We start from the raw sequence: 27,251 nt of genomic DNA, 5'->3' as shown, positions 1-27,251 counted from the left end.
CCAAGGCCCTCAGTTTTACACTATCATGGAATGTTAATGCCGATCCCATGTCGGTACAGGGTCAGGTGATGGGGGGTGTAATCGCTGAAAAATCAGATCGCGCCTATGCGGTGGGGGAAGAGACTGACAGTGACTGTGAACTGGAGTCGTGGATAAAAGCGTGCGTACCAGGGAACTGGAAGGCTTAGAAAAATCAGCACTGTCACTCATCCTGAAGAGTAATAATTTCTTGTTTTCAGTTTTATCTGCATGAAAGCCATACGTGTTGCCCGACGCGTAATGGTCCATTGTAAGGGCCACCTCATGTTTCATTTTGCAACATTTCTGCATTATTAATAAATGGATGTTTTTCAGTTAAAAGCGGTGTTCCCTGTTTTTCATTTATTTTGGCAGTTTTAAAACAAATAAAAATGGCAATGTTTGTTTTCTTTCTTTTTCCCTTGTGATTTGTCGCGTTCCGACTTCGAAAAGTAATTCTCCGGATCTCATTGATAACAATTCGGTTACACCTCTGTATGATTTCGACAATCTGATCTATCATGCCAAAGAAGAAGGCGAAGAAGATTGTGATCTGCTGGAATTAGCCAGGTTGTTTAAACAGGAGGAGAAGGTGATTAAGCCGCATGAAGAGCGTTTGAGATCGTGAACCGGGGTACCGCCGAGGTTAGAAAGAAAATGAAAATGGGAGCCGCTTCAGAGGCGAGTCGAAGGTGGAATGGTAGCCCTGTTAAAGGAGCATGTCGGTACCTTCACCTGGTCATGTCAGGATATGCCAGAGTCGGATACCGATATCGTTGGGCACAAGCTACCATGGAGAGAAGACTGTCCTCTAGAGAAGCAGAATGATGATGTCACGTATCAGAGTGACTTTGTTTCATGATATGATTCATCGTGAGATGGAAGGATATGTTGATGACATGATAGCAAAGTCCCAAACCGGAAGAGGGGCATCTGGCAGACTGGGGCAAGCTGTTGGACCGATTAAGACAATTCAAACTGAGGTTGGATTCAGATAAGTGCACTATCAGAGTGCGGTCTGGTTAGTTACTGGGGTTTATTGTAAGCGGGAAAGAGGAATCGAGGTTGATCCTGCTAAAAAAAAAGTGCCTGAACCGAGAACAGAAAAGAGAGGTTCGTGGTTTCTTAGATAGATTGAACTACATTTCATGGTTCACATCTCGTCTAACAGCCACGTGTGAACCTATATTCAAGATGTTGAAAAAAAAAGATCAAACGGTCAGGTGAAATAATGATTGCCAAGGGGCATGGAAAGAATAAAAGAATAAGCTGCAGGAACCTCCGATTCTGATGCCTCCTGTGAAGGGAAGACTGTTAATCTGGTACTTGACGGCCTTCGAAGGGTCTACGAGGTGTATTGGGTCAGCATGACGAGTCTTGTCGAAAAGAGCATGCAATTTACCTAAGCAAAAAGTTTATCGACCGTGAAACAATACATTCACGGCTCGAGGAAACTTGCTGTACTTTGGCATAGGCTGCTCGCCGGTTGAGACAGTATATGCTGGTTCATACCACTTTGTGGATTTCCAAGATGGATCCGATCGAGTATGTGTTTGAGAAGCCAGCATTGGCCGGACGGGTTGTGAAAGTGCAAAAGAATGTTGACTGATTTGTGATGCTCTCAGGAAGCAATCAAGGGGTGTATTGCCTGATTACATCTCTCTGCAACCCATTGAGGATTATCAACCGATGAAGTTTGAGTTCCCTGATGAGGACATCTCGAGGTGCTCTAATCGAAGGATTGAGAGTAGCCAATCCCGGAGGAGGGGCCTGACCCCGAGTCCGAACGGATTCTGATGTCTGATGGGGTTAATGCGAAGGAGTTGGTGCTGCTTTGGTGATGCCGAAAGGATCCCATGTTCCTTTTGTTGCCCGGATAACATTTGAATGCACCAACAATGGTGGCTGAGTACGAAGATCGTATCCTGGGTATTGATCGTCGGTGCGTACATCTACTAGGGCAACTCCTTTCTCATTGGTATATGGAATGGAAGCCGTGCTACCTGTTGAGGTTCAGATTCCCTCTTTGAGAGTCCTGATGGACGTGAAGTTGCAAGAGGCTGAATGGGTAAGGACCCGGTACGAAGAGTTGAGCCTGATTGAAGAAAAGAGGCTGGCGGCCATCTGTCATGGGCAGTTGTACCAGCAAAGGATGAAGCGTGCTTTTGATAAGAAGGTACGAACTCGGGTATATCACGTAGGTGATATGGTGCTGAAAAGGATCCTTCCTCCTCAAAACGATCGAAGGGGCAAATGGACACCCAATTATGAAGGTCCATTCGTGGTCAAGAAGGTTTTCTTTGGCGGAGCCTTGTTGTTAACGACCATGGATGGCGAGGATTTTCCATCCCCTGTGAATGCGGACGCAGTTAAAAAATACTTCGTATAATTGACCTGCTGGACGAAAAGAATAAAATAGTCCAGGCAAAAATGGGCATCCCGGCGAACCAAAAACAGAAAGAAAGGTTCGGGCAAAAATTAGGGATAAAAATGAAAAAATTGTACACCCGGCAAGTCGAAAACCTGAAGAGGCGACTTGGGCAAAAAGGGGTATCCCGGTGGACTGAAAACCCGAAAGGGCGGTCCAGGCAAAAGAGGGATTGAAACGAACAACTGCGTCTAGCATGATCGTTTGCGCTTTGGTTAAAGCATCATGGATAATACCCGGTAGGGATCAATCAGAAACGTCTTGTTCAGAAGGCAGAAAGCACGGAGAGTCTGAGGACATATGGGGTGTAATTGAGTTGGAACTCGATGAGATCACAGGTTTCACATTGCCATTAGGATAGATTTTTCCTTTTGTGCAGTTACCTCTTTTCAGGAATTGCTTCCTTTGTATTGCTCAATTTGAGCCACACTTTTCCAATCAATAAAATGCATATTCAGTCAAATAATTTTGTTTTTTGTTTTCATTGCCGCTTGGATTGCAAAAACATCTGATTATTTTGATAAAGAATTTTGCATTTTAAGACATACAGGTCCCTTCCAATGCATGTTTATAAGATTGAAAGCTTGAAATCTTATTTGGAAGGTTGAGTGACCCAAGTGTTAAAATCTTTGACACGCCTGGGGCACGATTTTATCTAACGGTCTGTTTTGCAGGTGCTGTTAGGTATTTTCACTCACTTGCAGGTTGTGATGGAAAACAATCCCCATGGAGTCCAATCAGGGACGAATGAATATGAAGGGATGACGAAGAGACGTTGAGACGTACGACGACCCTTGGATGATAATCAAGAAGACTCTTCAAAATCGGAAGATTGGAAAGTCTGTAGAAATTCCCCATGGGGTCCAATCAGGGACGAATGAATGGGTAGAGAAGCGATGAGAAGACGTCGAGACGTACGACGACCTTGAGTATTAATCAAGAAGACTCTTCAAAGTCTGAAGATTGAAAATCTGTATAAATCCCCAGGAGTTCGCTTTTCGTCGAGCGTGGAGCTATTGGGAATACAAGATGATGGAGCAGAAAAGGTCCAGACGAGTCGGGATGTATATCCCCAAGCAGAGTCATGAGGACCAAATTCCCAGCAGATCCAAGGTCTGTGTTTTCCCTAGCAGGGTCAGAATCTTTATCCCCAGCGGGTGTCAGATCCATGTTTCCCCGGTCTCCAGGTCTGGAGGTTGCTGTTTCCCCAGCAGAGCTATCTGTGAGCATTTCCCCAGTGAAGCTGGAGCAGGTATCTGTGGGGGTTTCCCAAGGCAGAGTTGGGATTGATATCCCCAGCAAGTCGAAGACTGTAGCTCCCCACAGAGCAGTGGTGGTTCGTATCCCCAGCAATTCCCCAAGCGGATTGGGTGCAAAGGAGGTTCTTCCCCAGCAAGGGTTACCTTTTCCCAGCAGCAGTGTTATTCCCCAGCGGGGTGGAGATCGAAGTATTGTCGAGTTCCTCGGCAGAGTGTCTCGAGCTCCTCAGAAGAGTCCCTTGAGGGGGATGCTTTTTATACATTCATCATGTAGAGTAAGCATAGCATGTTGCATAGAAAAAATAAATCGCGTAGCATTTCCATAAGTATGAAGCATTGCGCAGAAAAAGATCATGCATCATTATGGCAAGCATACGCTAGTCTCAAGCCGTGGTATTTGTTTGAGAGGTGGTTTTGCCCAAAGGTGAAGGCGTTACTCTGAAGAGTTTTGGCATCGTGATTTTGAATCAAAGTTTCTGTCGAGCAGAGATGGGAATGTTAATCAAAGAAAGTTTCGGGGTCCGAAAAGAAAAAACGAGAGAGAATAACCCCCAGCTAAAACGCAAAGTGTTCGTTGGCTAGGGTTGAAGGAAAGAATAGCCGGTTTGTGGGTGGTTATTCCCAGCATGGGCCTGTGGCATGTATGCCGGTTCACTTATCATTGTTTTGTTATCTTCGCCGATACTGATAGGTATGAAGAATTTTCCGGTATCCAGACCGAGGCGGTATCCAGACCGAAGTGGCATTCAGGCCAATTTTACGATTTTCAGATCGAAGAAGTTTCCGACGATCAGGTCGAAGTACTTATGGCATTCAGGCCAATTTTCCGGTATCCAGACCGAGGCGGTATCGAGACCGAAGTGGCGTTCAGGCCAATTTTCCGATTTTCAGATCGAAGAAGTTTCCGACGATCAGGTCGAAGTACTTATGGCATTCAGGCCAATTTTCTGGTATCCAGACCGAGGCGGTATCCAGACCGAAGTGGCGTTCAGGCCAATTTTCCGATTTTCAGATCGAAGAAGTTTCCGACGATCAGGTCGAAGTACTTATGGCATTCAGACCAATTTTCCGGTATCCAGACCGAGGCGGTATCCAGACCGAAGTGGCGTTCAGGCCAATTTTCCGATTTTCAGATCGAAGAAGTTTCCGACGATCAGGTCGAAGTACTTATGGCATTCAGGTCAATTTTCCGGTATCCAGACCGAGGCGGTATCCAGACCGAAGTGGCGTTCAGGCCAATTTCCCGATTCTCAGATCGAAGAAGTTTCCGACGATCAGGTCGAAGTACTTATGGCATTCAGGCCAATTTTCCGGTATCCAGACCGAGGTGGTGTTCAGACCATGAAAATGAAAAAGAAGAAAAATTTCGGGGTTAAAAAAAAAGCATAAAAAAGGAAGAAAGAGATAATAATCCCCAGCGGATGTGGTGTTCAGGCCATGGTTATCCCTGCGTTACCATTTATTTTGGTATCCAGGTCGATGTTCTGTTTCGGTGATCAGGCCGACTTTCTCCGTACCCGACGGATTTTTGTTTCGAGATTGTTTCTTCGCCGATTCTGACAGGCATTGTTAATTATTTTCCCATCAGAGTGCAAATTGTTCGTCTGTTCTTGGTATTCAATCACTCTTCATCCTGATCATCTGAAAGCCGAGGCTATTCATATCGACAGGTTCACAGTGGATTGAATAGGGGCAGCTGTAACACCTCAAAATTTGCCCTCCTCTCTTGGGACTAGCTTAACATATTGCATATCATTTTTAGGTCATTAGGCATTGCATAATTGCATATCATGTGGTTACATTGTGCAAGGTATCCTCCTAAAGTCTTGATCAGAAGATGGAGAGGTCATGATGCAAGTTAGGGTTTCATTGGACCGGATCATTAACCATTTGGGGGTGGTGGTCCCAATTAGGGTTTTGATTTCTCAAGGAAATTGGTCTTCATCTTGGTTGAAATGATACATCATCATCATCATGGTCTTGATATCATCAGAAGATTCAAGAGATTGATCATACACCTTGAGATTAGGGTTTTGACCACTGGTCAACCCTAATCAGTTGCATTGGGCCAATCAGGGTTTGTGAAGGAGATGAAGTCTATAATGGATATGGGGATCATCATGTGATTATAATGAGCTTGTGGAAGCTAGGGTTTCATCCTTGAGCCATTTCATCAGAAGATTGGGGCTCAGCTTGATCAGTGCATTGCCAAATTCATCTATCAGTTGAAAAAGTCAACTGTGGTCAACTGTGCTTGATTTTATGGATTTGGAGGTGGGAGAGAGTTGGATATATTTCATTCATGTTGAAACAAGTTTCATTTGACATGTCAAAGCTCAAGAATGAAGAAAATAAAGTCAGACAAAAAATTGCCAAAAATAGAAAGTGACTTGTAATGGAAGTTTCCAAAAATGGAAAGTTTTTCACCACAAAATTACATGTCCAAAAAAGCTTAAAATGGAAATTTGTTCAACATGAAAGTTGTAGATCTTGCTCTCACCTTTCCAAAAAGTCCAAGAACTTGAATTTCCCATGAATGGTTGACAAGTTATGGTCCATTCATTTTCCAAAAATGCCTATAATCAAAGTGGCATAACTTTCACATGGAATGTCCAATTTGAGTGATCTTTTTGTGAGCAAATCCCGTTTCACATGTACTTTCATGAGTTGTGATCAAAATTCATCAAAGATGGTTATAGCAAAAAGTCAAAATTCAAGTGGACTATGTTGAATTTTTGGTGTGAGATAGTGAAATTGAGATTTACAAGGCCAATGCTCATGAGATCAATGCCAACACACTCCAAATGCAAAATATGACTTGTGCCAACTGGTTTTTGCTGTCACATTGCATTATTTGGCAAGGTCATTTTTGGACTTTCACTTAAGTGCACATTAACACTGATCACTTGGTTTTTGATAATTGAGATTAAGAAATGGATTAAGGAGAGAGTATATATTGTTAATCATAACAGAAATGCTAAGGACAATTCCATATTCCAAGATCTAACAAACTTTTTCACCAAAACCTCTCAAATTCTCCAAGAACTTCATCCAACTTTTTCAACATTTCTTCACCAATTCTTCATCAATTTGGACGATTCTTCTTGGATTCATCTTCTACAAGCCTTGATACACATCTGTTTCATCAAATTCATGCCAAAATCTTCAAGATCGTGGACTGTCCAAAGTTTGCACAACAATGGCAAAGTGAAGATTCTTCCAATTGGAGCTGTTTCGAGCTAAGCTAATCATTCCTATCATCTTCCTGTACATCAATCATCATCTGTTTTTGACTTTTACACGTGGACAAGCACAAATCGAGCACTGCCATAACCACAAGGTGACTTTTCGAATTTCACCATTGCTCAAATCATGATATGCGTTTTAAAGATCTTTCAATGTAGGTTAACATGATGTTCATAGTTTGTGAATTGATTGAGTGTGGTGAGAGAAATCGTGATTTGAATATTTGATGTCCAATCTTCTTTCGCTCGATCCCGTCGCTATGCTTAGAATTAGGAGAAATCATTAGCATATTCTTAATCCTTGTTGGAAGACGGTTCTAATGATTATAAGTTTGTTGATTTTGGTTACGATTTGATGTTCTTCAATTTTCTGGAAAACTGGATTGTTCATGTTGAGGAACCAGTCAAGAACACGCGTAGATCCAAAATTTCGCCTGGCCTTGTTTAAATGTTGTTTCCCGCGCGCCTTGTCCAATAGCAACACGCCAGCGCTTCTAATTGAAGCGGCGTCGTTTTGGTCATGTTGATTAATATTACAAGTTTGCCATTATCTGAATTAATTTGTTTAATTCATCATTATTTCATTTTCTTTTTCTTATTTTATTTCATTTTTGATGCCACAACTTAGAAAATTCATAGATTCTTCATTTTTTATCCAAAATTGGTGAGGTTTTTTTCATGATGATCCTTATGATGTGTAGAATTTAATCATGATTTTTGTGATTTTTGTGCACGTGCAAAAAATTAATTGGCTTAGGGATTGATTGAATGTGTCACATTTGTACATACTATGCCATATCTTTCATAAAATGATGATGCTTTCAAAGAAATGGATGAAATGTTTTGTGCATGTTCTGGACACTTTGATGGTGATTTTCATGTAGAGTTTGTAATTTTTGGATACTTGGTTGAGGAGATATGAATTTTTGATTAGAGGTGTGACAATTTGTGTCACACCAAGCTTGATGAATTTCATGATTTTATTTGATGTGCTTAGAGATGCTGAATTGAGCTGAAATTTTGCATGAATGAACATATGTATGTTGAGATCACATGTGAATTTTTCTGGAATTTTTTATGGCATTTTATAATTGATTGTGATTTTCTCTTCTGTTGGCTCATTTTGTGACATTTTGTGACACGTGATTGTATTTTGTTTGTGAAATTCTCATGGTGTATTGGATGGATGTAAAATTTGACATGTGGATTGTAGACACATTATAGGTCATTATGGTTTTGATCCCATTCATTTATCATACATTGTCACTGTTTTGTGATTTATTGAAGTTGATGCTTGTTTTGATGCCTTGTGTTGGCTTGTTTGAACTTGTCTGAACTTCTTGATTTTCATTGACCTACTTCCTTTTGTCCAATTGAGCTGAAAATTGGCATGCTATCCATTGAATGTGTCCTGTTTAGGTGTGAAATTTTGTGGAATTAATTGAAATGTTTTGGTATGCGTTTGATTGAGATAGTTCTGTTTGGTCATTTGAAATTGCAAATTGCATGTTTGATACTAAATTGTGCATGAAATGATAATGGTGAATGATATGAGCATGGGACCAATTGCATTTGCTTTTGATTTGTTTGAATGTGATTTTGGATAATTTTCACTTGCTGTTTTGAATTTTTCATCTCCTTTGGACCCTAGGCTTGGCCTAGTGGTCTTGTTTCTCATGTTTGGTTTGGATTTTCAGGTTGAAATGCAAAAGGCTTAAGGAGAACAATGCAAGCTGATTAAATTGAGTTTGTTTGATGTTGTCAACTAACATTGATTTTGTGTTGTAGGGTTTGATGCTTGAGTTTGAGCTCATGGCTTGCACTTATGTGCATTAACTTGTGTTGACTGTACAAATTGACTGTTTGACTTTTGCTGTTTACTGTTGATTTGCCTGAGTACTGATGATACTTGATTGATTTCAGGTACATTAAGTTGCTTATAGTTCCTTGAGAACTTGCTTGTTGTTGCTTGGTTTTTAAACCAATTGAGGTAGAATTTCTATTCTCCATGTAGTCTGGAAGACCTGGCCTGTTACTTGGCCAGGAAACTGTCTGAAGTCCTCCTTAAGAGGCGATGTTTGTGCTTGTTTACTTTTGTGCCAAGCAGGTAAAGACCTTGATTAAGGCAATTGGTGGATCAAAGAGATATGCAATCTATCTCCCACTATTCTGTTGAGTCGTCCCTCTGCTCACACCACTGTGTTGATGCATTGGGGCACAAACCCAAGATCTTGTACAGTTGTACAGTTGTGTCAGAGTCTTGAGCGTAGAAGGGTTCCATCTTTCTGAACCCACGCTCCTTTGTCTGAAGCTCTCCCTGGCCAGGGATAAGAGCTGTGAAGTCTAATCTTCACTCACCTTTCATCAGCTTCACCTTAGCCCCTCAATGGCAAGGTTAAGAGCTAACGCTACCCTTGTACAGATGACTTGCTTCGGCAGTCGAACCCTTTGTTTGAGCCCACTTGACTGGATATAGTGTGTGCTATGTGAATATTTATTTGAAATGTTTGTTTTGATCTGTTGATACTTGCATGCTTGCTTTCTTCCTGGATAGGATTAGCTTGCTGTTGTGCAAGTAGGTAGAAACCATAACATAGGGCAATGATGCATGATAACACTAGGCTCGAGTACAGCTCCCTGGTAGTGTGTCTCCCTTTTGTCTCTGGCTAGAATTTCTTTCCCTTTCAGGGGAACTACGTCGCCCTAATCCTCGTTCCAGACGAGGTACGTAGGCAGGAGGTCGTGCGAGACTTCTCCGGGCACTTTTTTTCTCTTTGTGTGTGTTTGTCTGACAATTGCTAGGCTCGAGTTCCCGACTCCTTAGTAACTTGTTGTTTGTTTGTTCTTGTTGTGTGCTTGGAAGCCGGTGTAAGTCCATCAAGTGGCATCTGGGTTCCAGTGTGTGTCTGTTTTGGTTCGGATGTTGATGTAAGCCCAGTGATTGGCATTCAGGCTCCATGTTTGCCTGTTTGTGTGTTTGCGTTGTTTGGCGTGCGTGAGCCGAACTACAGTAGCTCTGATTCTCGTTCCAGACGAGATATGTAGGCATAGGATGCGATGTCCTAGCGAGCCCTCTTCCTCTTAACCTCACCTGTGTTCCTTGTGTGTGTGTGTGATGTCTTAGCAACCTTTTCTTTCTTTTAGAACGTGGATCCCGTCGAGTACGACGGACGTGAGGGGTGCTAATACCTTCCCCTTGCGTAACCGACTCCCTTACCCTTTCTCTTTGGTCGCGAGACCATGCTTTTTCCAGGTTTTCTCTGAGCGTTTCCTTTCCCTATTTTGGGATAAATAACGCACAGTGGCGGCTCTGTTTGTTTTTGTTTTAGCCCGCCGGTTGTTTTTTCGCGGATGCGACAATATTCATTGGCCGGACTTTATTGTCTTCATCCTCTCTTCAGTTCATTTAGAAAACAAAGTGGCTGATGAAGATACAAGTGCCCCTACTGAACCAACTCTTGAGGCGGAGGCAAATACTGAACAATTATCTCCTCAAAGAGTCGAAGAGCTAGATGACATCATTGTTTTTGTTCATGATAATTTGTCTTTCGAACAACCAACAACAAAGAGCACTGAAACCATGGAACAAGAACAACCCATCCCACATGTCGAAATTGTTTTGATAGAAAAGGAAAATCAACATACCATCATAATGGAGAAAAAAACCAGCATGTTATCTATTACTTATCATCCAATACCTCTTTGAGTCAAGAATAAATACTTGCTCTGAAAAGAAAAACTCCAACGGAAGCTCTGTGAAGACATGCTTCTCAAAGTGTTTTGATGAAGACACGCTCTACAAGCAAATGTGCATCACAAAAAGAATGATTCAAGACTCAAGCATAAGTCAAGCTTCACTTATAAAAGAATTTCAAGTCTTGAAGATTTCTATTGAATTGATCAAATTATTAAGGTATAAAGTTCTCGACCTCTCTATGTACATTCAACTGCTCAAGAGTTTCATTCATACATGTCATGTTTCATTTAGGCCTCTTAAATATTTTCATTTGGACTTACAATTCATTTTCAACTGAATTTGGTCACTATGCCTTGATGGTAATCGGTTACCATGTTTTGGGTAATCGATTACATGATGAAAATTTTCAAATTTTTTAACGTTGGTTTAGAGGTAACCGATTATACCATATTGGGTAACCGATTACCATTGAACTAGTGGCAGAAATAAATGCATTTTTTCATGAAAACATTTTCTGAATTATGTTCTTGAATCATGGCATCCATTCATGAATTATGACCATTTAGAAAGGTGTCTAAGGTTTATATATACCGCCTATTTTCAAATTTTGAATACACCTCCTTCACACTAATATTTCAAACAGTTTTTATCTTCATCTTTTCAAATTTTCTCAAGTGTTATTGATTAAATTTTCTGGTCAAACTTTCTACACAGAATTTTCAATATACATTCATATAGTTTCATCCATATCATTCTTAGAGCACTTGTATGTCATAAAGAGAATTGATTTCTTAAAAGGAGAATATCAATCAATAGATTGATATATTGTTCCATCTTTCAAAAGACTGGGCTATCTTGTCCATAGGATCTAACAATAAAGAGAGTTGATACATACCATTATTAGAGCACTTGTATGTCATAAAGACAATTGATTTCTTAAAAGGAGAATATCAATCAATATATTGATATATTATTCCATCTTTCAAAAGACTAGGATGTCTTGTCCATAAGATATAACAATAATAAAATCTCTTACATGTGATAAGGGGACTGGAGTACTCTCGGATTCTGAGGGGAACCAGTATACGTCTCGGTGTTCTTTACTTTCTGCACTTTATCGTTTCATTGCATAACCAAACCAGAAAAGAAAGAATAAGTTTTCATAAAATCGGAAAAAGTTTTCAAAGAACCTAATTCACCCCCCTCTTAGGTGCATACTTAACTTACATTTGGCATCAGAGTGGGTTGTTGGTAACTTACTCCATAGATCCAGAACATGGCTTCCACAAATAATCTGGTTTTCAAAGATGGCGGTAGTAGCAGCAAGCCTCCTCTATTCTCTAGTGAACATTTTAACTTTTGGAAAATCTGCATGAAGGCACATCTATAGGCACAAGGAAAAGGCATATGGGAAACCGTCGAAAATGGTCCACATATTCCAATTAGTGTGGTTAATGGTGTTGACACTCCTAAGGTTAAAGGCTCGTATGATGAAAATGACAAGAAAAAGATCCTAAATGAAAAGAAAACTATCAATATTCTTCAAAATGCATTACATATGGATGAGTTTTTTCGTATCTCTCAATGTAAATCGACAAAAGAAATTTAGGACACTTTGGTGGAGACTCATTAAGGAACTACTGAAGTGAAAAGATCCAGATTGAACATATTAAGTCAAGAATACAAAATATTCAGAATGCATCCCGGAGAATCCATCGTTGCATTGCAGAAGAGATTCGTCCATTTAACGAATCATTTGATTGCACTCAGAAAAACCTTCATAATTGACAAGAGAATGGCAACTGAAAGTAACTGCTATATCCGAGAAGAAGAGTCTCTCGACCATGACATTCGCATCATTGTTCGAAAAGCTTCAAGAACACGAATTGGAACTTAGAAGACTTGAACAACATGAAAATCAAGAGAAAAAGTCCAAAGGTATCGCTCTAAAAGTCGACTCAAAATAAGAGCGAACAAATGATGATCCTAAAGAAGATGAGAATTTTATGTTTCTTGTTAAAAGACTCGGTAAGATCTTTGGTAAAACTGATAAATCGTTTAACTATGCAAATAGAAAGAAATATTTCAGGAAAAATGAGGTTTCCACTTCTACACAGGATGTTACATGTTATGAATTTGGTAAGGAATATCATATAAAATCGGATTGTCCGAAACTTTCCAAGAAAGGTGGCTTCAAAAGCAAGAAGGAGACCAAGAATAAAAATGCTTATGTTACATGGGACGATAATGAGATAAGTTCTTCATCAAATTTAGATATTGACGAATATGCAAATATATCATTGATGGCTTCACACCACTCTAACGATGAAGAAGGGGTTAGTAATGAATTTTCCATTTATGATAATGATGCACAAGGTGCTATCAATGAACTCCTTAATAAATGCAAAATTTTGTACAAAATCATTTCAAGTCAAAAGAAACAAATTACATCTCTTGAAGAAAAAATTGACACTATGGAGAAAGAGTTTGAAATGGAAAAAAAATGTCATAAGTGAACAAAAAAAGGATTTTGTATGTAAAAATTGTGAGTCACTTTCATTTCAAATTGTCTAACCAAAAAGAGTTTTAGAAAGATATGAGAAAGGACAAGTTGGATTGGAAGGTGTTCTTAGCCATCAAAGATATTCAAATGATAAAAGTGGTCTTGGTTATTCAAAATTTTCTAAACCAAGTTCTAACCAAACCATTTTTGTTAAGGCTAGTGAACAATCTACCAAAGAGAAAGTGACCAAAGTAAATGTTGTTCATCATTATCCTAAAAGGAAAAGATTTGCTAAAAAGAAATCTTACGTTCCTAGTGACTAGTTCATTTTGATGTATATTCTTCTACTATTGTACTTAAACAACTCTAACGTTTATTCTACTATTTTTACTATTTTAGTATGATTTTATATTTAAGTTTCTTTTTAGTTTTATTTTAATTTTGTACTTTATTTTTAGCATAAATAGTTATTTGATATTTTGTCACTATGCAGATCATACCTTGAGTTACGATAATCAGATTGATGTGTTCTAATAGGCGTCGAAAAGCTGAGAGTTTATGCTAAAAGTTTCATGTTAAAGTCAGGAGCTGATTCGAAGTAAAGAAGGGACTAATAATTCTTTTTAGTTCCAAACTTAAGAAAATACCTAGTTTTTGGGTCAATTTTATATTTTTTTCGGGTCGGTTGCTATTAGGCCTGAATTCTCTTGCTCTATTTAAACAAATTAGTAGTTTTAGGATTAAACTATTTAGCATTCATGAAATAGAGAATAGGGCATACGAATACCATGGAGAGCTAATTCTCAAAAAGTTGATCTGCTGTATTCGAATTCCACTTTGAGGTTTTTATTAATTTCAGTTTAATTTCGATTTCTTTTCAATTCTTCCTATAAACTAGTTTGCTTAATTCAATTACTTTCGTTTTCTTAATTCAATTGTTTCTTATAGGATAGAGTTGATTAAATTTGATTGTTTGTATGATTCATAACTATAATCACGTTAGCGTAGCTTTTTCGTTATCGTGTTTGATTAAGTCGCATTTGTTTAATTTGCATCTGTTTAAATCTGTTTGCTTAACTCGCGTCTGCTTAAATCCATTTGCTTAATCGGAAATTAGGAACATACATCATATAATACCAATTGCACTTGTCAGTGGGTATTGTAATCGAATGGGATCGAATCCTCTAGGGAATTGAAATTATAAGAATTGATGATAAGTCGGAAATCGATATAATAGATTAAATTATTTATCAATTTTACTTTTACATTTAATCATCTTTGATTTAAGTTCTGAACCTTAAAACCCCCTTATTTTCATTCGTTTGGTTACAACATTTAAGAGTCCTTGTGATACGACATTCTGGTGTCGCTTCCGTTTTACTACACTTTTAAACTCGTTTTTGACTCGTGTGTGACAATGAATCAAATTGGTGTCGTTGTCGGGGAATCTTGTAGATTTTAATTATTTTTATAGTCATAGGTGTTGTGTTTCAGCGCTCTTACCCCAGCGTTCTTGTATTCTGGCCTTTTCACGTTTAGCATAAAAAAAATATGTTTGTAATAAAATCATCTCAAATTATTCTGATTCTTTGTCAATTCATTAGAAAAAAAGCAAGGGTCGAAAGCCTCTATTTTGAAACTAAATAGTGGAAGCCTCCCTAAAAATATGAAATTCCTTATTTTTCTATTTTTTATGATTGTTTTTCTGTTTTGGTAGTTTCAGAAAATTTCGCAAAAATTCTCAAAATTCTTAATTGACTTTATTAGATTATTTTTCTTGTTTTTGTATTTTTTATTTTATTTTAATCGTTCTTCTGTATTTTAATTGTTTTTACTTAATAGGGACATTGTCGATATTTTCCTATTTGTTGCTGCATTATTGAATTAGTTATGTGTTTTCTCATTGTTTGTTGGTTTTTTTCTATTGAGTTTAACATGGCTGACCAAAGAACCTGCAGAGAACTTGTTACCCCTGATGTTAATTATAATGCTTTGTGTATTTAATATCATGTTGTTGTTGTACCTTTCGAATTGAAATCTGGTTTAATACACTTGTTGTCAAGGTTTAATGGTCTTGCATGTGAGGATCTACGTTGGTATCTAAAAGAACTTTAGGTTATGTGTTCTACACCATTGAAGCCTCAAGGAATTACCGAAGATCATGTCAAGCTTAGAGCATTTACATTCTCACTACAAGGTGCTGCAAAAGATTGGTTATATTATCTTGAGCCAAATTCTATTACAAGTTGGAATAATATGAAGAAAATCTTCCTAGAAAGATTTTTCCATACTTCAAGAGCTTCTTCAATCATTAAAGAAATATGTGGTATTAGACAGGTTGACATGGAATCATTGGCCGAATACTGGGAGAGAGTCAAGTAATTAGTGTCGAGTTGTCCTCACCACCAGATTTCTGAACAATTGCTAATACAATACTTTTATGAGGGATTACTACCAATGGAAAGAAACATTTCAGATGTTGCTAGTGATGGAGCACTTGTTGATAAGACTTCAGCTACTGCCAAATCCTTTATTGAGAACATGTCACTTAACTCCCAACAGTTCACAACACGGGATAATTATGTGGTCCAAGCAAAAGGTGTGAATGAGATTCAGGTTTCTTCTTCCAACAAAGCTCTAGAAACCATAATTGATGAACTTACATATTTAATGAAACAATTAATGCTACCCTTTCCACCATCACCACCATATAACCCTCCACAAGTAATCGCCTTTTCACCTTTCGAACCTTCACTAGAGGAACTTGTCAAGCAAATAGTTGTAAATAGTCTCCAATTTCAGCAGCGAACAAATTCTAGTATTCAAACTTTGCAAACACAAATTAGACACTTGCCACTTCAATGAATGTCATGCAATAAGCTCAAGGATCAAACCAACTACCTGCTCAAACAGTAGTTAATCCAAAAGACCCTAATGTGAGTGCAATTTCCTTGAGATCCGAAAGAGTTACAGAACCAACCCCAGAAAAAAATAAAAAAAGTGTTAGTGTAACACCTGAAAATAAATGTGACCCTTCTATTGTTGTTGAGGCTAAAAAAAGTATGTATCACCAATCTCTTTCCCACAAAGAGTACTGAAAAATAAGAAGATTGACGAGGAAGAACATTTTGTTTTTCAAATATAGTTGCTTTCTGAAGTTGTTGATGAAGCTTATTCTGATTTGTTTTCAACTTGTTTTCCAAATTTTTCTAGTTTTGATGATATTTACTCATGTGATGATTGTACTAACACTAACCTTTGTGTTGTTTGTGCTAAGATTGATGTTGCCTTGCAGGGTGACAATGTAAATGAAGTTGTTTATGTAGCTGAATCTCTTGACATCCCGGATGCCCCAAACATACCGTCCATTGAACAACCACCTTCTTTAGAGCCTAAACCACTTCCTGAAGATTTATATTGTTCATCAAAGCTTCAACTTGAGCAGGAACATAAGAAGGGAATTGGATGGACCTTGGCTGACACTCATGATATTAGCCCATCCATATGTGTGCATATGATCTCACTTAAAGATAAAGTAAAAGTAGTGAGGAAACTCCATAATCCTTTGATTCTTGATGTTGTGAAAAATGAGATCACTTTCACGTGCACATTCAACACTTTTACTTATCTAAAATATTTTTTTGATCCTAGAATACAAGGCAAAGACACTAATCAAAATTTCAAGGTCAATGGACACTACACAAAGCTACTCCGTGAGATCCTGACTTTGAAAGAAGAGATTGTAGAGGAGTTCTCTTTGGGAAAGACTGCTTATGCGATCATTTATCTGTCTTGACTCCACGGGTGTGTTCTTTCCTTTCTCTCACTCTTATTTTATATTTATATTCTTTCATTGAGTATAATGTATGTTTCAAGTGTGGGGGAGAGAACCATTTACTTTGTTTTATTTCAGTCAGTTTATTTGTTTTTGTTTGTTTTCTTACATGAAAAAAATGCATGTTTTTTTCTGTGATTTTTGAGTTACAATTGTGAGGAGTTTCTTTGTTCTCTTGATTAAAGAATTATGGTGTGATGTGATCGATTTTTTTATGCATTCTTAGTATGATATGTAGGACTAAACTCTAAAGTGTATATCATTTGTGGTAGATCAATTAACCTTGTGAGATTTTGAGCCTTTTAATGGATGACATTCAAAAATCCATCTCTTTCTTTCTTGTGTGATTTCACTCATGTTTGTTAGTCTCTAGAACTTGAATTGACTCTTGTCGAAACTTTTTATTTACTTATGCACATTGATATGATAAAGGCAACTTGTTTTTGTTTTGTTTATTTTTTTAGCCATTAGCCAAAAAGTTAACCCTGAATAATATTATCCCTTGTTTAAAAATTCCCTTGAGCCTATCATCTCATTCTTTGTTTAAACTCACTACAAGCCTGAAAATAAAAAACAATGTTATCACTCATTCATAGGGTTGAAAGAGTCTTGTTTGGAGTTGTGTGGGGTTGAATAATTATAGTTGTGATATTCCATTCAAAAGTTGGCAGAAAAATAAAAAATATATATGTAGAAAAAGAAGAAAAAATTATTTAAAAAATGGAGAAAGCAAAGAAGGATGTTATTACATTTTCCTTCTGGAAGAAACACGAGAAAAAAAATTACGGAAAAGTTGTTGTTTGAAAGTGGATGAATGTAGCTCAACTCTTGCAAGTTCTTTCATGTCTACTTTCTCCCTTTGAGTCTTAGCCTAGTACCCCTTAGGATTTATCTCACCCATATCATGGCCAAGTTACAACCGAATAAAAATCATTTTGATCTTTGTGTGCATGTAATTCAAGTGTGGATGTTAGAGTCTTTTCAAGCTTATGGTAGTACTTTCTTTCATGATGTGCTTTGGGTGTAAATAGTCTACCTAAACACTTGAGAGTTGAGTAAATTTTATCTTGTGAGGATCTTGCTGCTTTTGATGTACTCTTTGATAATTTGTTTCCATATTTGCTTTGAATGTTACAAAAGAGTTACTTACTAATGTCATTTTATTGAACTTAGACTTAGAATTTTGCTTGCACTTTGTATCCTAAGAACCTTTGTAATTACATGTTTTGTTTTGCTCTTGTTTTTCTATTTAAATTTTGAATTTATAATTTTGCTCGGAGTGCAAAAGTCTAAGTGTGGGGGAATTTGATTAGTATATTTTGATGTATATTTTTCTACTATTATACTTAGGCAACTCTATAGTTTATTCTACTAATTTTACTATTTTAGTGTGATTTTATATTTACGTTTATTTTTGGCTTTATTTTAATTTCGTACTTTATTTTCAGCATAAATAGTTATTTAATATCTTGTCACTATGCAGATCATGACTTGAGCTACGAGAATCAGATTGACGCGTTCTAATAGGCGTTTGAAAGCTTAAAGGTTAAGCTAAAAGTTTCATGTTGAAGTCAGAAGCTGATTCCGAGTAAAAATGGGTCTAATAATTCATTTTAGTTCCAGACTTAAGAAAATACTTAGTTTTTGGGTCGGTTTTGTATTTTTTTGGGTCGGTTGTTATTAGCCCTGAATTCCCTTGCTCTATTTAAACAACTTAGTAGTTTTAGGATTAAATTATTCGGAATTAATGATATAGAGAATAGGGCATATGAATATCATGGAGAGCTATTTCTCAAAAAATTGATCTGCTGTATTCAAATTCCACTTTGAGGTTTTTATTAATTTCAGTTTAATTTCGATTTCTTTTCAATTCTTCCTATAAACTCATTTGCTTAATTCGATTACTTTCATTTTCTTAATTTGATTGTTTCGTATAAGATAGAGTTGATTAAATTTGATTGTTTGTATGATTCTTAACTATAATCACGTTAGTGTAGCTTTTTCGTTATCGTGTTTGATTAAGTCTTATTTGCTTAATTCGCGTCTGCTTAAATCCGTTTGCTTAATTTAAAAATTAGGAACATACATCATATAATACTAATTGCGCTTGTCAGTGGGTATTGCAATAGAATGTGATTGAATCCTCTAGGGAAATAAAATTATAAGAGTCGATGATAAATCAGAAATCGATACAATAGATTAACTTATTTATCAATTTTTCTTTTACCTTTAATCATCTTTGATTTAAGTTATGAACCTTAAAACCTCATTCTTTTCATTCGTTTGGTTACAAAATTCAAGAGTCCTTATGATACTACATTGGGATGTCGCTTTCATTTTACTCACTTTTAAACTCGTTTTTGACCCGTGTGCGACAACGAATCACCTAGATATAAAAGCAATTTTGTTCCAACTTGTTTTTATTGTGGTATAAGTGGCTATACACCTAATGCTTGCTATGTTAGAAACTTTAGTGTGGCAAGTGAGAATTACGTGTGGTAAAGAAAGGTACTAATTATGAAGGATCCAAAGCAATTTGGGTACCTAATAAAACTTAATTTGTTTTGTAGGTATGCTTGAAAGCCACATCAAATCTATGGTATCTAGATAGTGGTTGTTCCAAGCATATGACGAGAGACCCGAACAAATTTTCAAATCTAGTGCTTAAGGTTAAGGGTTATGTTACTTATGGAGATAACAACAAAGGAAAGATTCTTGGCATAGGCAAAGTTGAAGCACCACCTTTCACATCCATTGATATGTTCTTTATGTTGAAGGACTAAAGCACAATCTTCTAATCATTAGCCAACTTTGTGACAAAAGCTTCAAGATCAAGTTCACAAAAAAGATGAATGCTTGATTGAAGATGAAGTCACCAATGAGGTAAAACTCAAAGGTAAAATAACCAACAGTATATTTATGATTTCCCTTGATGATTTGTCTTTGAAGGTAAAATGTCTCGTGGTGAACAACAATGACACATGGTTGTGGCATAAGAGAATTGCTCACATTCATATGGAACACTTGAATAAACTAGTCAAGCATGATCTTGTATTGGATTGCCTAAGATGGAGTTTGTCAAATATAGATTATATAATGCATGTCAAAAGGGAAAACAAACTAAATCAACTTTCAAACCTAAGAATGTGGTGTCCACTTCAAGGCCACTACAATTGTTGCATATGGACTTATTTGGTCCATCAAGAACAAGAAGCTTCAATGGTAATGTATATGCTTTAGTTATTGTTGATGATTTTTCTAGATATACTTGGACATTCTTTTTAGTGCATAAAAGTGATGCATTCAAGGCGTTCAAGAAGTATGCAAGGCAAATCCAAAATGAGAAATCACTAAAAATTGCCTCCATAAGAAGCGACCATGGCGGAGAATTCCAAAACGCCTCTTTCGAAGAATTTTGCGAAGAACATGGAATATTTCACAATTTCTCGGCACCAAGGACTCCTCAACAAAATGGAGTGGTGGAGAGAAAGAATAGGTCACTCATGGAACTTGCAAGTACAATGCTTAGCGACTCGAGTCTTCCAAAATATTTTTAGGCGGATGCGGTAAGCACGACATGCTATATAAGTAAAAGAGTTATTATAAGACCTATTTTTAAAAATATTCCTTACGAACTTTTCAAATAAAGGAAACCAAACATTGCTTATTTTCACATTTTTGGATGCAAATGCTTTGTATTAAACAATGACAAAGACAACCTCAGTAAGTTTGATGAAAAGTCCGATGAAGATGTTCCTCAAGAAGATACTTCCAAAGTCAACAATGATAGTCAAACGGAACATCTTGATGAAACCATTTCAACAAGAGTCAAATTATAATGATGTACCTAAAGAATGGAGAACTCATAGAGATCATCCAATTGATAAAGTCATTGGTGATATTAGTCAAGGTGTTGCAACAAGATTAAATCTCAAAGATGCATGCTTGAATATGGAATTTGTTTCACAAATTGAACCTTTCAAAGTTGATGAAGCCTTAGGAGACGATCAATGGATAGTTGCAATGCAAGAAGAGTTAAACCAATTCGAAAGGAATCAAGTTTGGGAACTTATCCCTAGTCCAAGTGGTAAACACATCATAGGTACCAGATGGGTGTTTAAGAACAAGCTTGATGAGAATGGTATAATTGTTCGAAACAAAGCAAGGTTGGTGTTCCAAGGATACAATCTAGAGGAAGGCATTGATTTTGAAGAAACGTTCGCTCTGGTTGCAAGGTTAGAAGCTATCCGTTTATTACTTGCTTATGCTTGTTCACTAAATCTTCAGTTATTCCAAATGGATGTAAATAGCGCCTTCTTGAATGGCTACATCAATGAAGAATTCTATGTCAAACAACCCTCAGGCTTTTAAGACTTCAAGAATCCTTCGCATGTCTTCAAGTTGAAGAAAGCTCTTTATGGCTTAAAACAAGCACCAAGGGCATGGTATGATCGACTTAGCAACTTTCTTTGTGAATGAGGATTTGAAAAAGGTAAAGTTGACAAGATCTTGTTTATTAATAAAATAAAAGGTAACACTTTATTAGTTCAAGTCTATGTTGACGACATCATATTCAACTCAACAAACTAAGAAATGTGTGAAGATTTTTCATTGATGATGCAAGGAGAATTCAAGATGTCCATGATGGATAAGATGGACTAATTTCTTGGACTCCAAATTAAGAAACTAAAGGATGGCATCTTCATCAACCAATCAAAGTACAGCAAAGAGTTGTTGAAAAGATTCGACATGGATAGTTGCAAGGCAATGTCTACTCCAATGGGATCCAAAACTTATGTTGATCAAGATGAATCAGGTGTTTCGATTGATATCACAAAGTATCAAGGTATGATTGGTTCCTTGCTATATTTGACGGCAAGCCATCCTGACATAATGTTTAGTGTGTGTCTTTATGCGCAGTTTCAAGCCAATCCAAAGGAATCACATCTCACCATTGTTAAAAGGATCATGAAGTATCTCAAAGGAACAACGAATGTCGGTATATGGTATCCAAAAGGTAGTATATGTGATTTAGTTGGATATTCTAACTCGGATTATGCAGGTTGCAAAACTGATAGAAAAAGTACAAGTGAAACATGTCACATCCTGGGAAATGCATTAGTTTCTTGGGTGTGTAAGAAACAAGCATGTGTTTCTCTTAGCACCGCAGAAGCAGAATACATAGCAGCAGGAAGTTATTATGCTCAGATTCTATGGCTAAAGCAACAACTGAGTGATTTCAGACTAAATCTTGGATGCATACCACTTCGATGCGAAAACACAAGTGCAAAATATAACAAAGAATCCAATCATGCATTCTCGTACTAAACACATAGACATTCGACATCACTTCTTACGTGATCATGTGCTCAAAGGTGATGTTGAAGTCTCGTTCGTGGATACGTATAATCAGCTTACTGACATATTCACAAAACCTCTCTCGAAGGAATCATTTTACAAAATTCAGAGGGAACTTGGTATTTTAGATGATTGTGACATTTGATTCTTCAAAATTAATCAGTGAAAACACAAAGGTACACTCTCTCACTACCTCAAATTTTATTTAAAATTTTATGTATGTGTTTTCATACATGAGTTTTGAGAAAAATAATTTTTTGTGCCTTTATAATGTTTGTATGACATGTTTGGTTCATATAAAGTTGTCCAAGGATATTTAATAACATATGTAATTATTGGTTTCTTAAAATTCATTGCATGTTGATTCCGGTGAACATTCTATTTTTTTTATTGAGGTAATCAGTTGCCCCTTATTCAGTAATTGATTACATGCCTGCTTGCGTGACTCATTGCAGCGTTTTTGCATAGGGTAATCGATTACACCTGAACATTTTCCATATTTTTGCTTTTTATTAATGTGTTTGTTTCTTGTTTTTTGTGATGTTGAGTTTTCTTGTTTTTAAGTTTATGTTTTAATCATTATGTATGGACAAGTTGTTTTGTAGTAAGTTATGTGATTTTGGTTGCTTTGTTATTTGTTTATGTGTTCATATTATATGATATATTATCATATAACATATGGTTGTTCATTGTTTAGTCTTTCCCATCCTTTTTTCTAATGACAAAGGGGAAGAAGATATATTTGGTTGTTGTATGTCTCTAAAACAATGCAGTGAGCAATTACTTTAAAAATTCTCTCAATCATGGATCAAGGGGGAGCTTCGATCAAGGGGGAATTCCAATTGTTAGAGAAAGCAAGATTGGATAAAACTTTCAATTAAGAGTTGTCATCATCAAAAGGGGGGGAGAATGTGAAGACAAGCTTCTTAAAGTGTTTTGATTTAAGACATGTCCTACAAGCAAATGTGCATCGCAAAAAGAATGATTCAAGACTCAAGTACAAGTCAAGCTTCACTTATAAAAGAATTTAAAGTCTTGAAGATTTCTATTGAATTGATAAAATTATTAAGGTATAAAGTTCTCGACCTCTCTATGTATATTCAAGTGCTCAAGAGTTTCATTTGTAACACCCTTCTAAAATACCCCAAATTTTAAATAAAACAACAACATATAAATCATAGTAGATATGCAATTAAGGGTGTCACACTTGACACTTCACACCATTCACTAAAATAGTTTGTCATGCTCATTTATTCATCAAAATAAGATATTGCACAATTCGCAGCGGATATAAATCAAACAACATGCAAATCCATGTAACACATTACATGTAAGATTATTCAACCACCAAAATAAAAAAAAGGTAAAACATCCCGTCCCGATGTTACATATACCAGAGCACGACTCACTAAGGAACTACACTAGACTTCAAGCACTAGCTCCTACTCAATCACTGCTCGTTACCTGAAACATAGTTGTAAGGGTGAGTTCCTCAATCGATATAATAAGCATTATAAAATATCATGTAATGCTAAGTAATTTAACACATTTCATCACCCTAATCAGATCACACATTCAGCAACGACAACATCAACTCAAAATCATAATCATACTCAACCCAACACAAAACACACGTATAATATTGGAATACATCCATTCATATTATACGCCATACATACATTATGCAATGAGACTCCATGCATGCGGTACCGACTATTCGTGAACATATAGTTCAACCTCACCGATCAAATCCAGATACGGCTACCAAGCTCACTAGTCCCACTCATTTGAGACCTAGTGACTCACTCACTAATTCCTCACCATGGGAATTAGCTACCACCCCAAGGGCTATGCTATGCACGCTAAATCACCTAGCATGCAAACATCAACAACAATCCACAATACTCACTCACTAATTCCTCACCATGGGAATTAGCTACCACCATAAAGGCCATGCTATACACGCTAAATCACCTAGCATGCAAACATCAACAACAATCCACAATAGACATATGCTCACACTCTAAGCCATAGACAGTCCATTCACAATTGCATACATAACAGATACATTCATAGCATTATGCATACCATCATACATCACCAGCATGTTTATCACAGAATCATATCATATCATGTCAAATAATAAATCACAGTATTAGAACACTCTACTAATACCTATACTGTTCAAAACAACGGGAAACGATCCCTACTCTATCATACATCAGCTAAATTACATCACTCAGCTGAACGACCAAAAACTGCACAACCACAGCTCAGAAAAATCACAATTCTGCCCATACGCGTATGCCCCATATCCATACGCGTATGGTCCAATTCCTGGCCAAGCCCATACGCGTATTACCTGTCTCATACGCGTATGCTACGCGTACCACTTCTCCCATACGCGTACCAACAGAGACAAAACCACGTTTAAAACATTATCTTCTTCATCCATACGCGTATGGCCTCACCCCATACGCGTACCATTCACAGGCTACGCGTATTACACGCGTATGGCGCGTATCAGCGCCAGATCCTTCCCCTCCAAGCCATCTCATACGCGTACCAGGCCATCTAATACGCGTACCAGACCATCTCATACGCGTATTGCCTAGTGCCATACGCGTATGACCAGAAACCAAATTTCCAGATCTGCTATGGTTTTCTTTGCTACGAGATTCTCAGATCCAACCTTCCACAATCCAATTTCTACACAGCATTCGATCATATTGTCTAACCTAGATCATACATGTTCGATTTCACGATTCTAACCTTATTACACCTAATTCCTACGAATTTTCTTCAGTTATACTCATATCTCATTCATCCAAAATTTCACAATTCTCATCATTCATCATCTAATTAGAGTCAAATCAATGGTTTATCACTACCCATTACATGTTAACCCATAATACCCATCAAACGACGATAAACCCCCCTTACCTGAGTTAATCCGGCAATTGATTCTTTGACCTTCAACAACCGTGAATTCTCCTCTTGAGCCCTAGCCTCTTCTTCTCCCTTTCTCAGTTTCTTCTCTTTTCTCCCAATTGTTACGTGTTCTCTGCTTTCACGTGAAAAACCCTTTTTACCAAATGGGACCTTTTTACTGATTCCAACTTTTATTATTCCAATAATAATAATTCCAATAATATTCCAATAATAATCCAATTATTTAATTAAATTAATAAATATACTATTAACTTAAATTAAATAATTATCATATTTTATCGGGGTGTTACAACTCTCCCCCACTAAAAGAGTTTTCGTCCTCGAAAACATACCTCAGGCGAATAACTCTGGATAAGACTCCTTCATCTGACTCTCAAGTTCCCAAGTCACATTGCCACCTGCTGGTCCTCCCCAAGCTACCTTCACCAAAGCAATCTCTTTACCCCGCAACTGCTTCAACTCTCGATCCTCGATCCTCATAGGTGATGTTTCAACAGTCAGGTTATCTCTCACCTGTACATCATCTACTTGGACTACATGCGACGGATCAGGAATATACCTCCTCAACTGAGACACATGAAAAACCTCATGCAAATTCGCAAGTGACGGCGGTAAAGCGATACGATAGGCTACCTCCCCTATCCTCTCCAAAATCTGATAAGGACCAATAAATCGAGGTGTCAACTTCTTCGACTTCAAAGCTCTACCAACCCCAGTTATCGGAGTAACACGAAGAAACACATGATCTCCCTCTTGAAACTCAAGTGACTTCCTCCTCTTGTCGTGATAACTCTTCTGACGACTCTGAGCAATCCTCATCTTCTCCTGAATCATCTTGATCTTTTCCGTAGTTTGTTGAACAATCTCCGGTCCAACCACAACACTCTCACCGGACTCATACCAACATAAAGGTGTCCGACATCTCCTACCATACAAAGCTTCAAACGGTGCCATACCAATGCTCGAATGAAAACTATTGTTGTAGGTAAACTCAATCAAAGGTAAATAAAAATCCCAAGCACCTCCCTTTTCCAAAACACAAGCCCTCAAAAGATCCTCCAGTGACTGAATCGTCCTCTCAGTCTGACCATCAGTCTGCGGATGATATGCAGAACTCAATCTCAGCTTAGTTCCCAAATCCCTCTGCAAACCTTCCCAGAACTTCGATGTAAATCTAGGATCTCTGTCCGAAACAATACTCGACGGAATACCATGCAAACTTACAATTTTCTCAATATACAACTCAGCTAATCTCTCTAACGGATAATCCATTCTGATCGGAATGAAATGAGCCGATTTTGTCAACCTGTCAACAATCACCCAAATAGCTTCGAAATTCTTAATTGTCCTCGGTAAACCAGAAAAAAAATCCATACTGATACTATCCCACTTCCACTCTGGAATAGCCAACGGTTGCATTAGCCCAGACGGCTTCTGATGCTCAATCTTTGACTTCTGACAAGTCAAACAAGAATAAACAAAACTCGCAATTTCTCTTTTCATTCCCGGCCACCAAAACAACTTTTTCAAATCGTGATACATCTTCGTAGCCCCAGGATGAATACTCAAGCCACTACGATGTCCTTCCTCAAGAATACTCTTCTTAAGTTCGGTAACATCCGGAATACACACCCGATTACCAAATTTCAAAACACCATTCTCATCAACTCTGAATTCACCACCTTGACCTTGATTCACTAGAGTCAACTTATCAACCAAAAACACATCGGATTTCTGACCCTCTCTAATCTCATCCAGAATACCACTCGTTAACTTCAACATTCCCAATTTAACACTATTGTGAGTACTCTCACACACCAAACTCAAATCTCTAAACTGCTCAATTAAATCCAATTCCTTAACCATTAACATAGACATATGCAATGATTTCCGACTCAATGCGTCAGCCACTACGTTTGCTTTACCCGGATGGTAATTCAAACCAAAGTCATAATC

General features: G+C 37.4%; 1 protein-coding gene across 1 annotated transcript; it reads left to right on the top strand.

Annotated features, from left to right (window-relative positions):
• The first annotated feature begins 21,734 nt into the window (after positions 1-21,734).
• On the top strand, positions 21,735-22,313 carry LOC127080081 (secreted RxLR effector protein 161-like). Its single transcript, XM_051020410.1, has one exon. It carries the CDS (start codon positions 21,735-21,737, stop codon positions 22,311-22,313), a length of 579 nt encoding a protein of 192 aa, XP_050876367.1.
• Positions 22,314-27,251: the final 4,938 nt, after the last annotated feature.

This window comes from Lathyrus oleraceus, chromosome 5 (assembly GCF_024323335.1).
Source record: "Lathyrus oleraceus cultivar Zhongwan6 chromosome 5, CAAS_Psat_ZW6_1.0, whole genome shotgun sequence".
NCBI classification, from domain to species: domain Eukaryota; kingdom Viridiplantae; phylum Streptophyta; class Magnoliopsida; order Fabales; family Fabaceae; genus Lathyrus; species Lathyrus oleraceus.
This window is presented reverse-complemented; position numbering and strand designations above follow the sequence as displayed.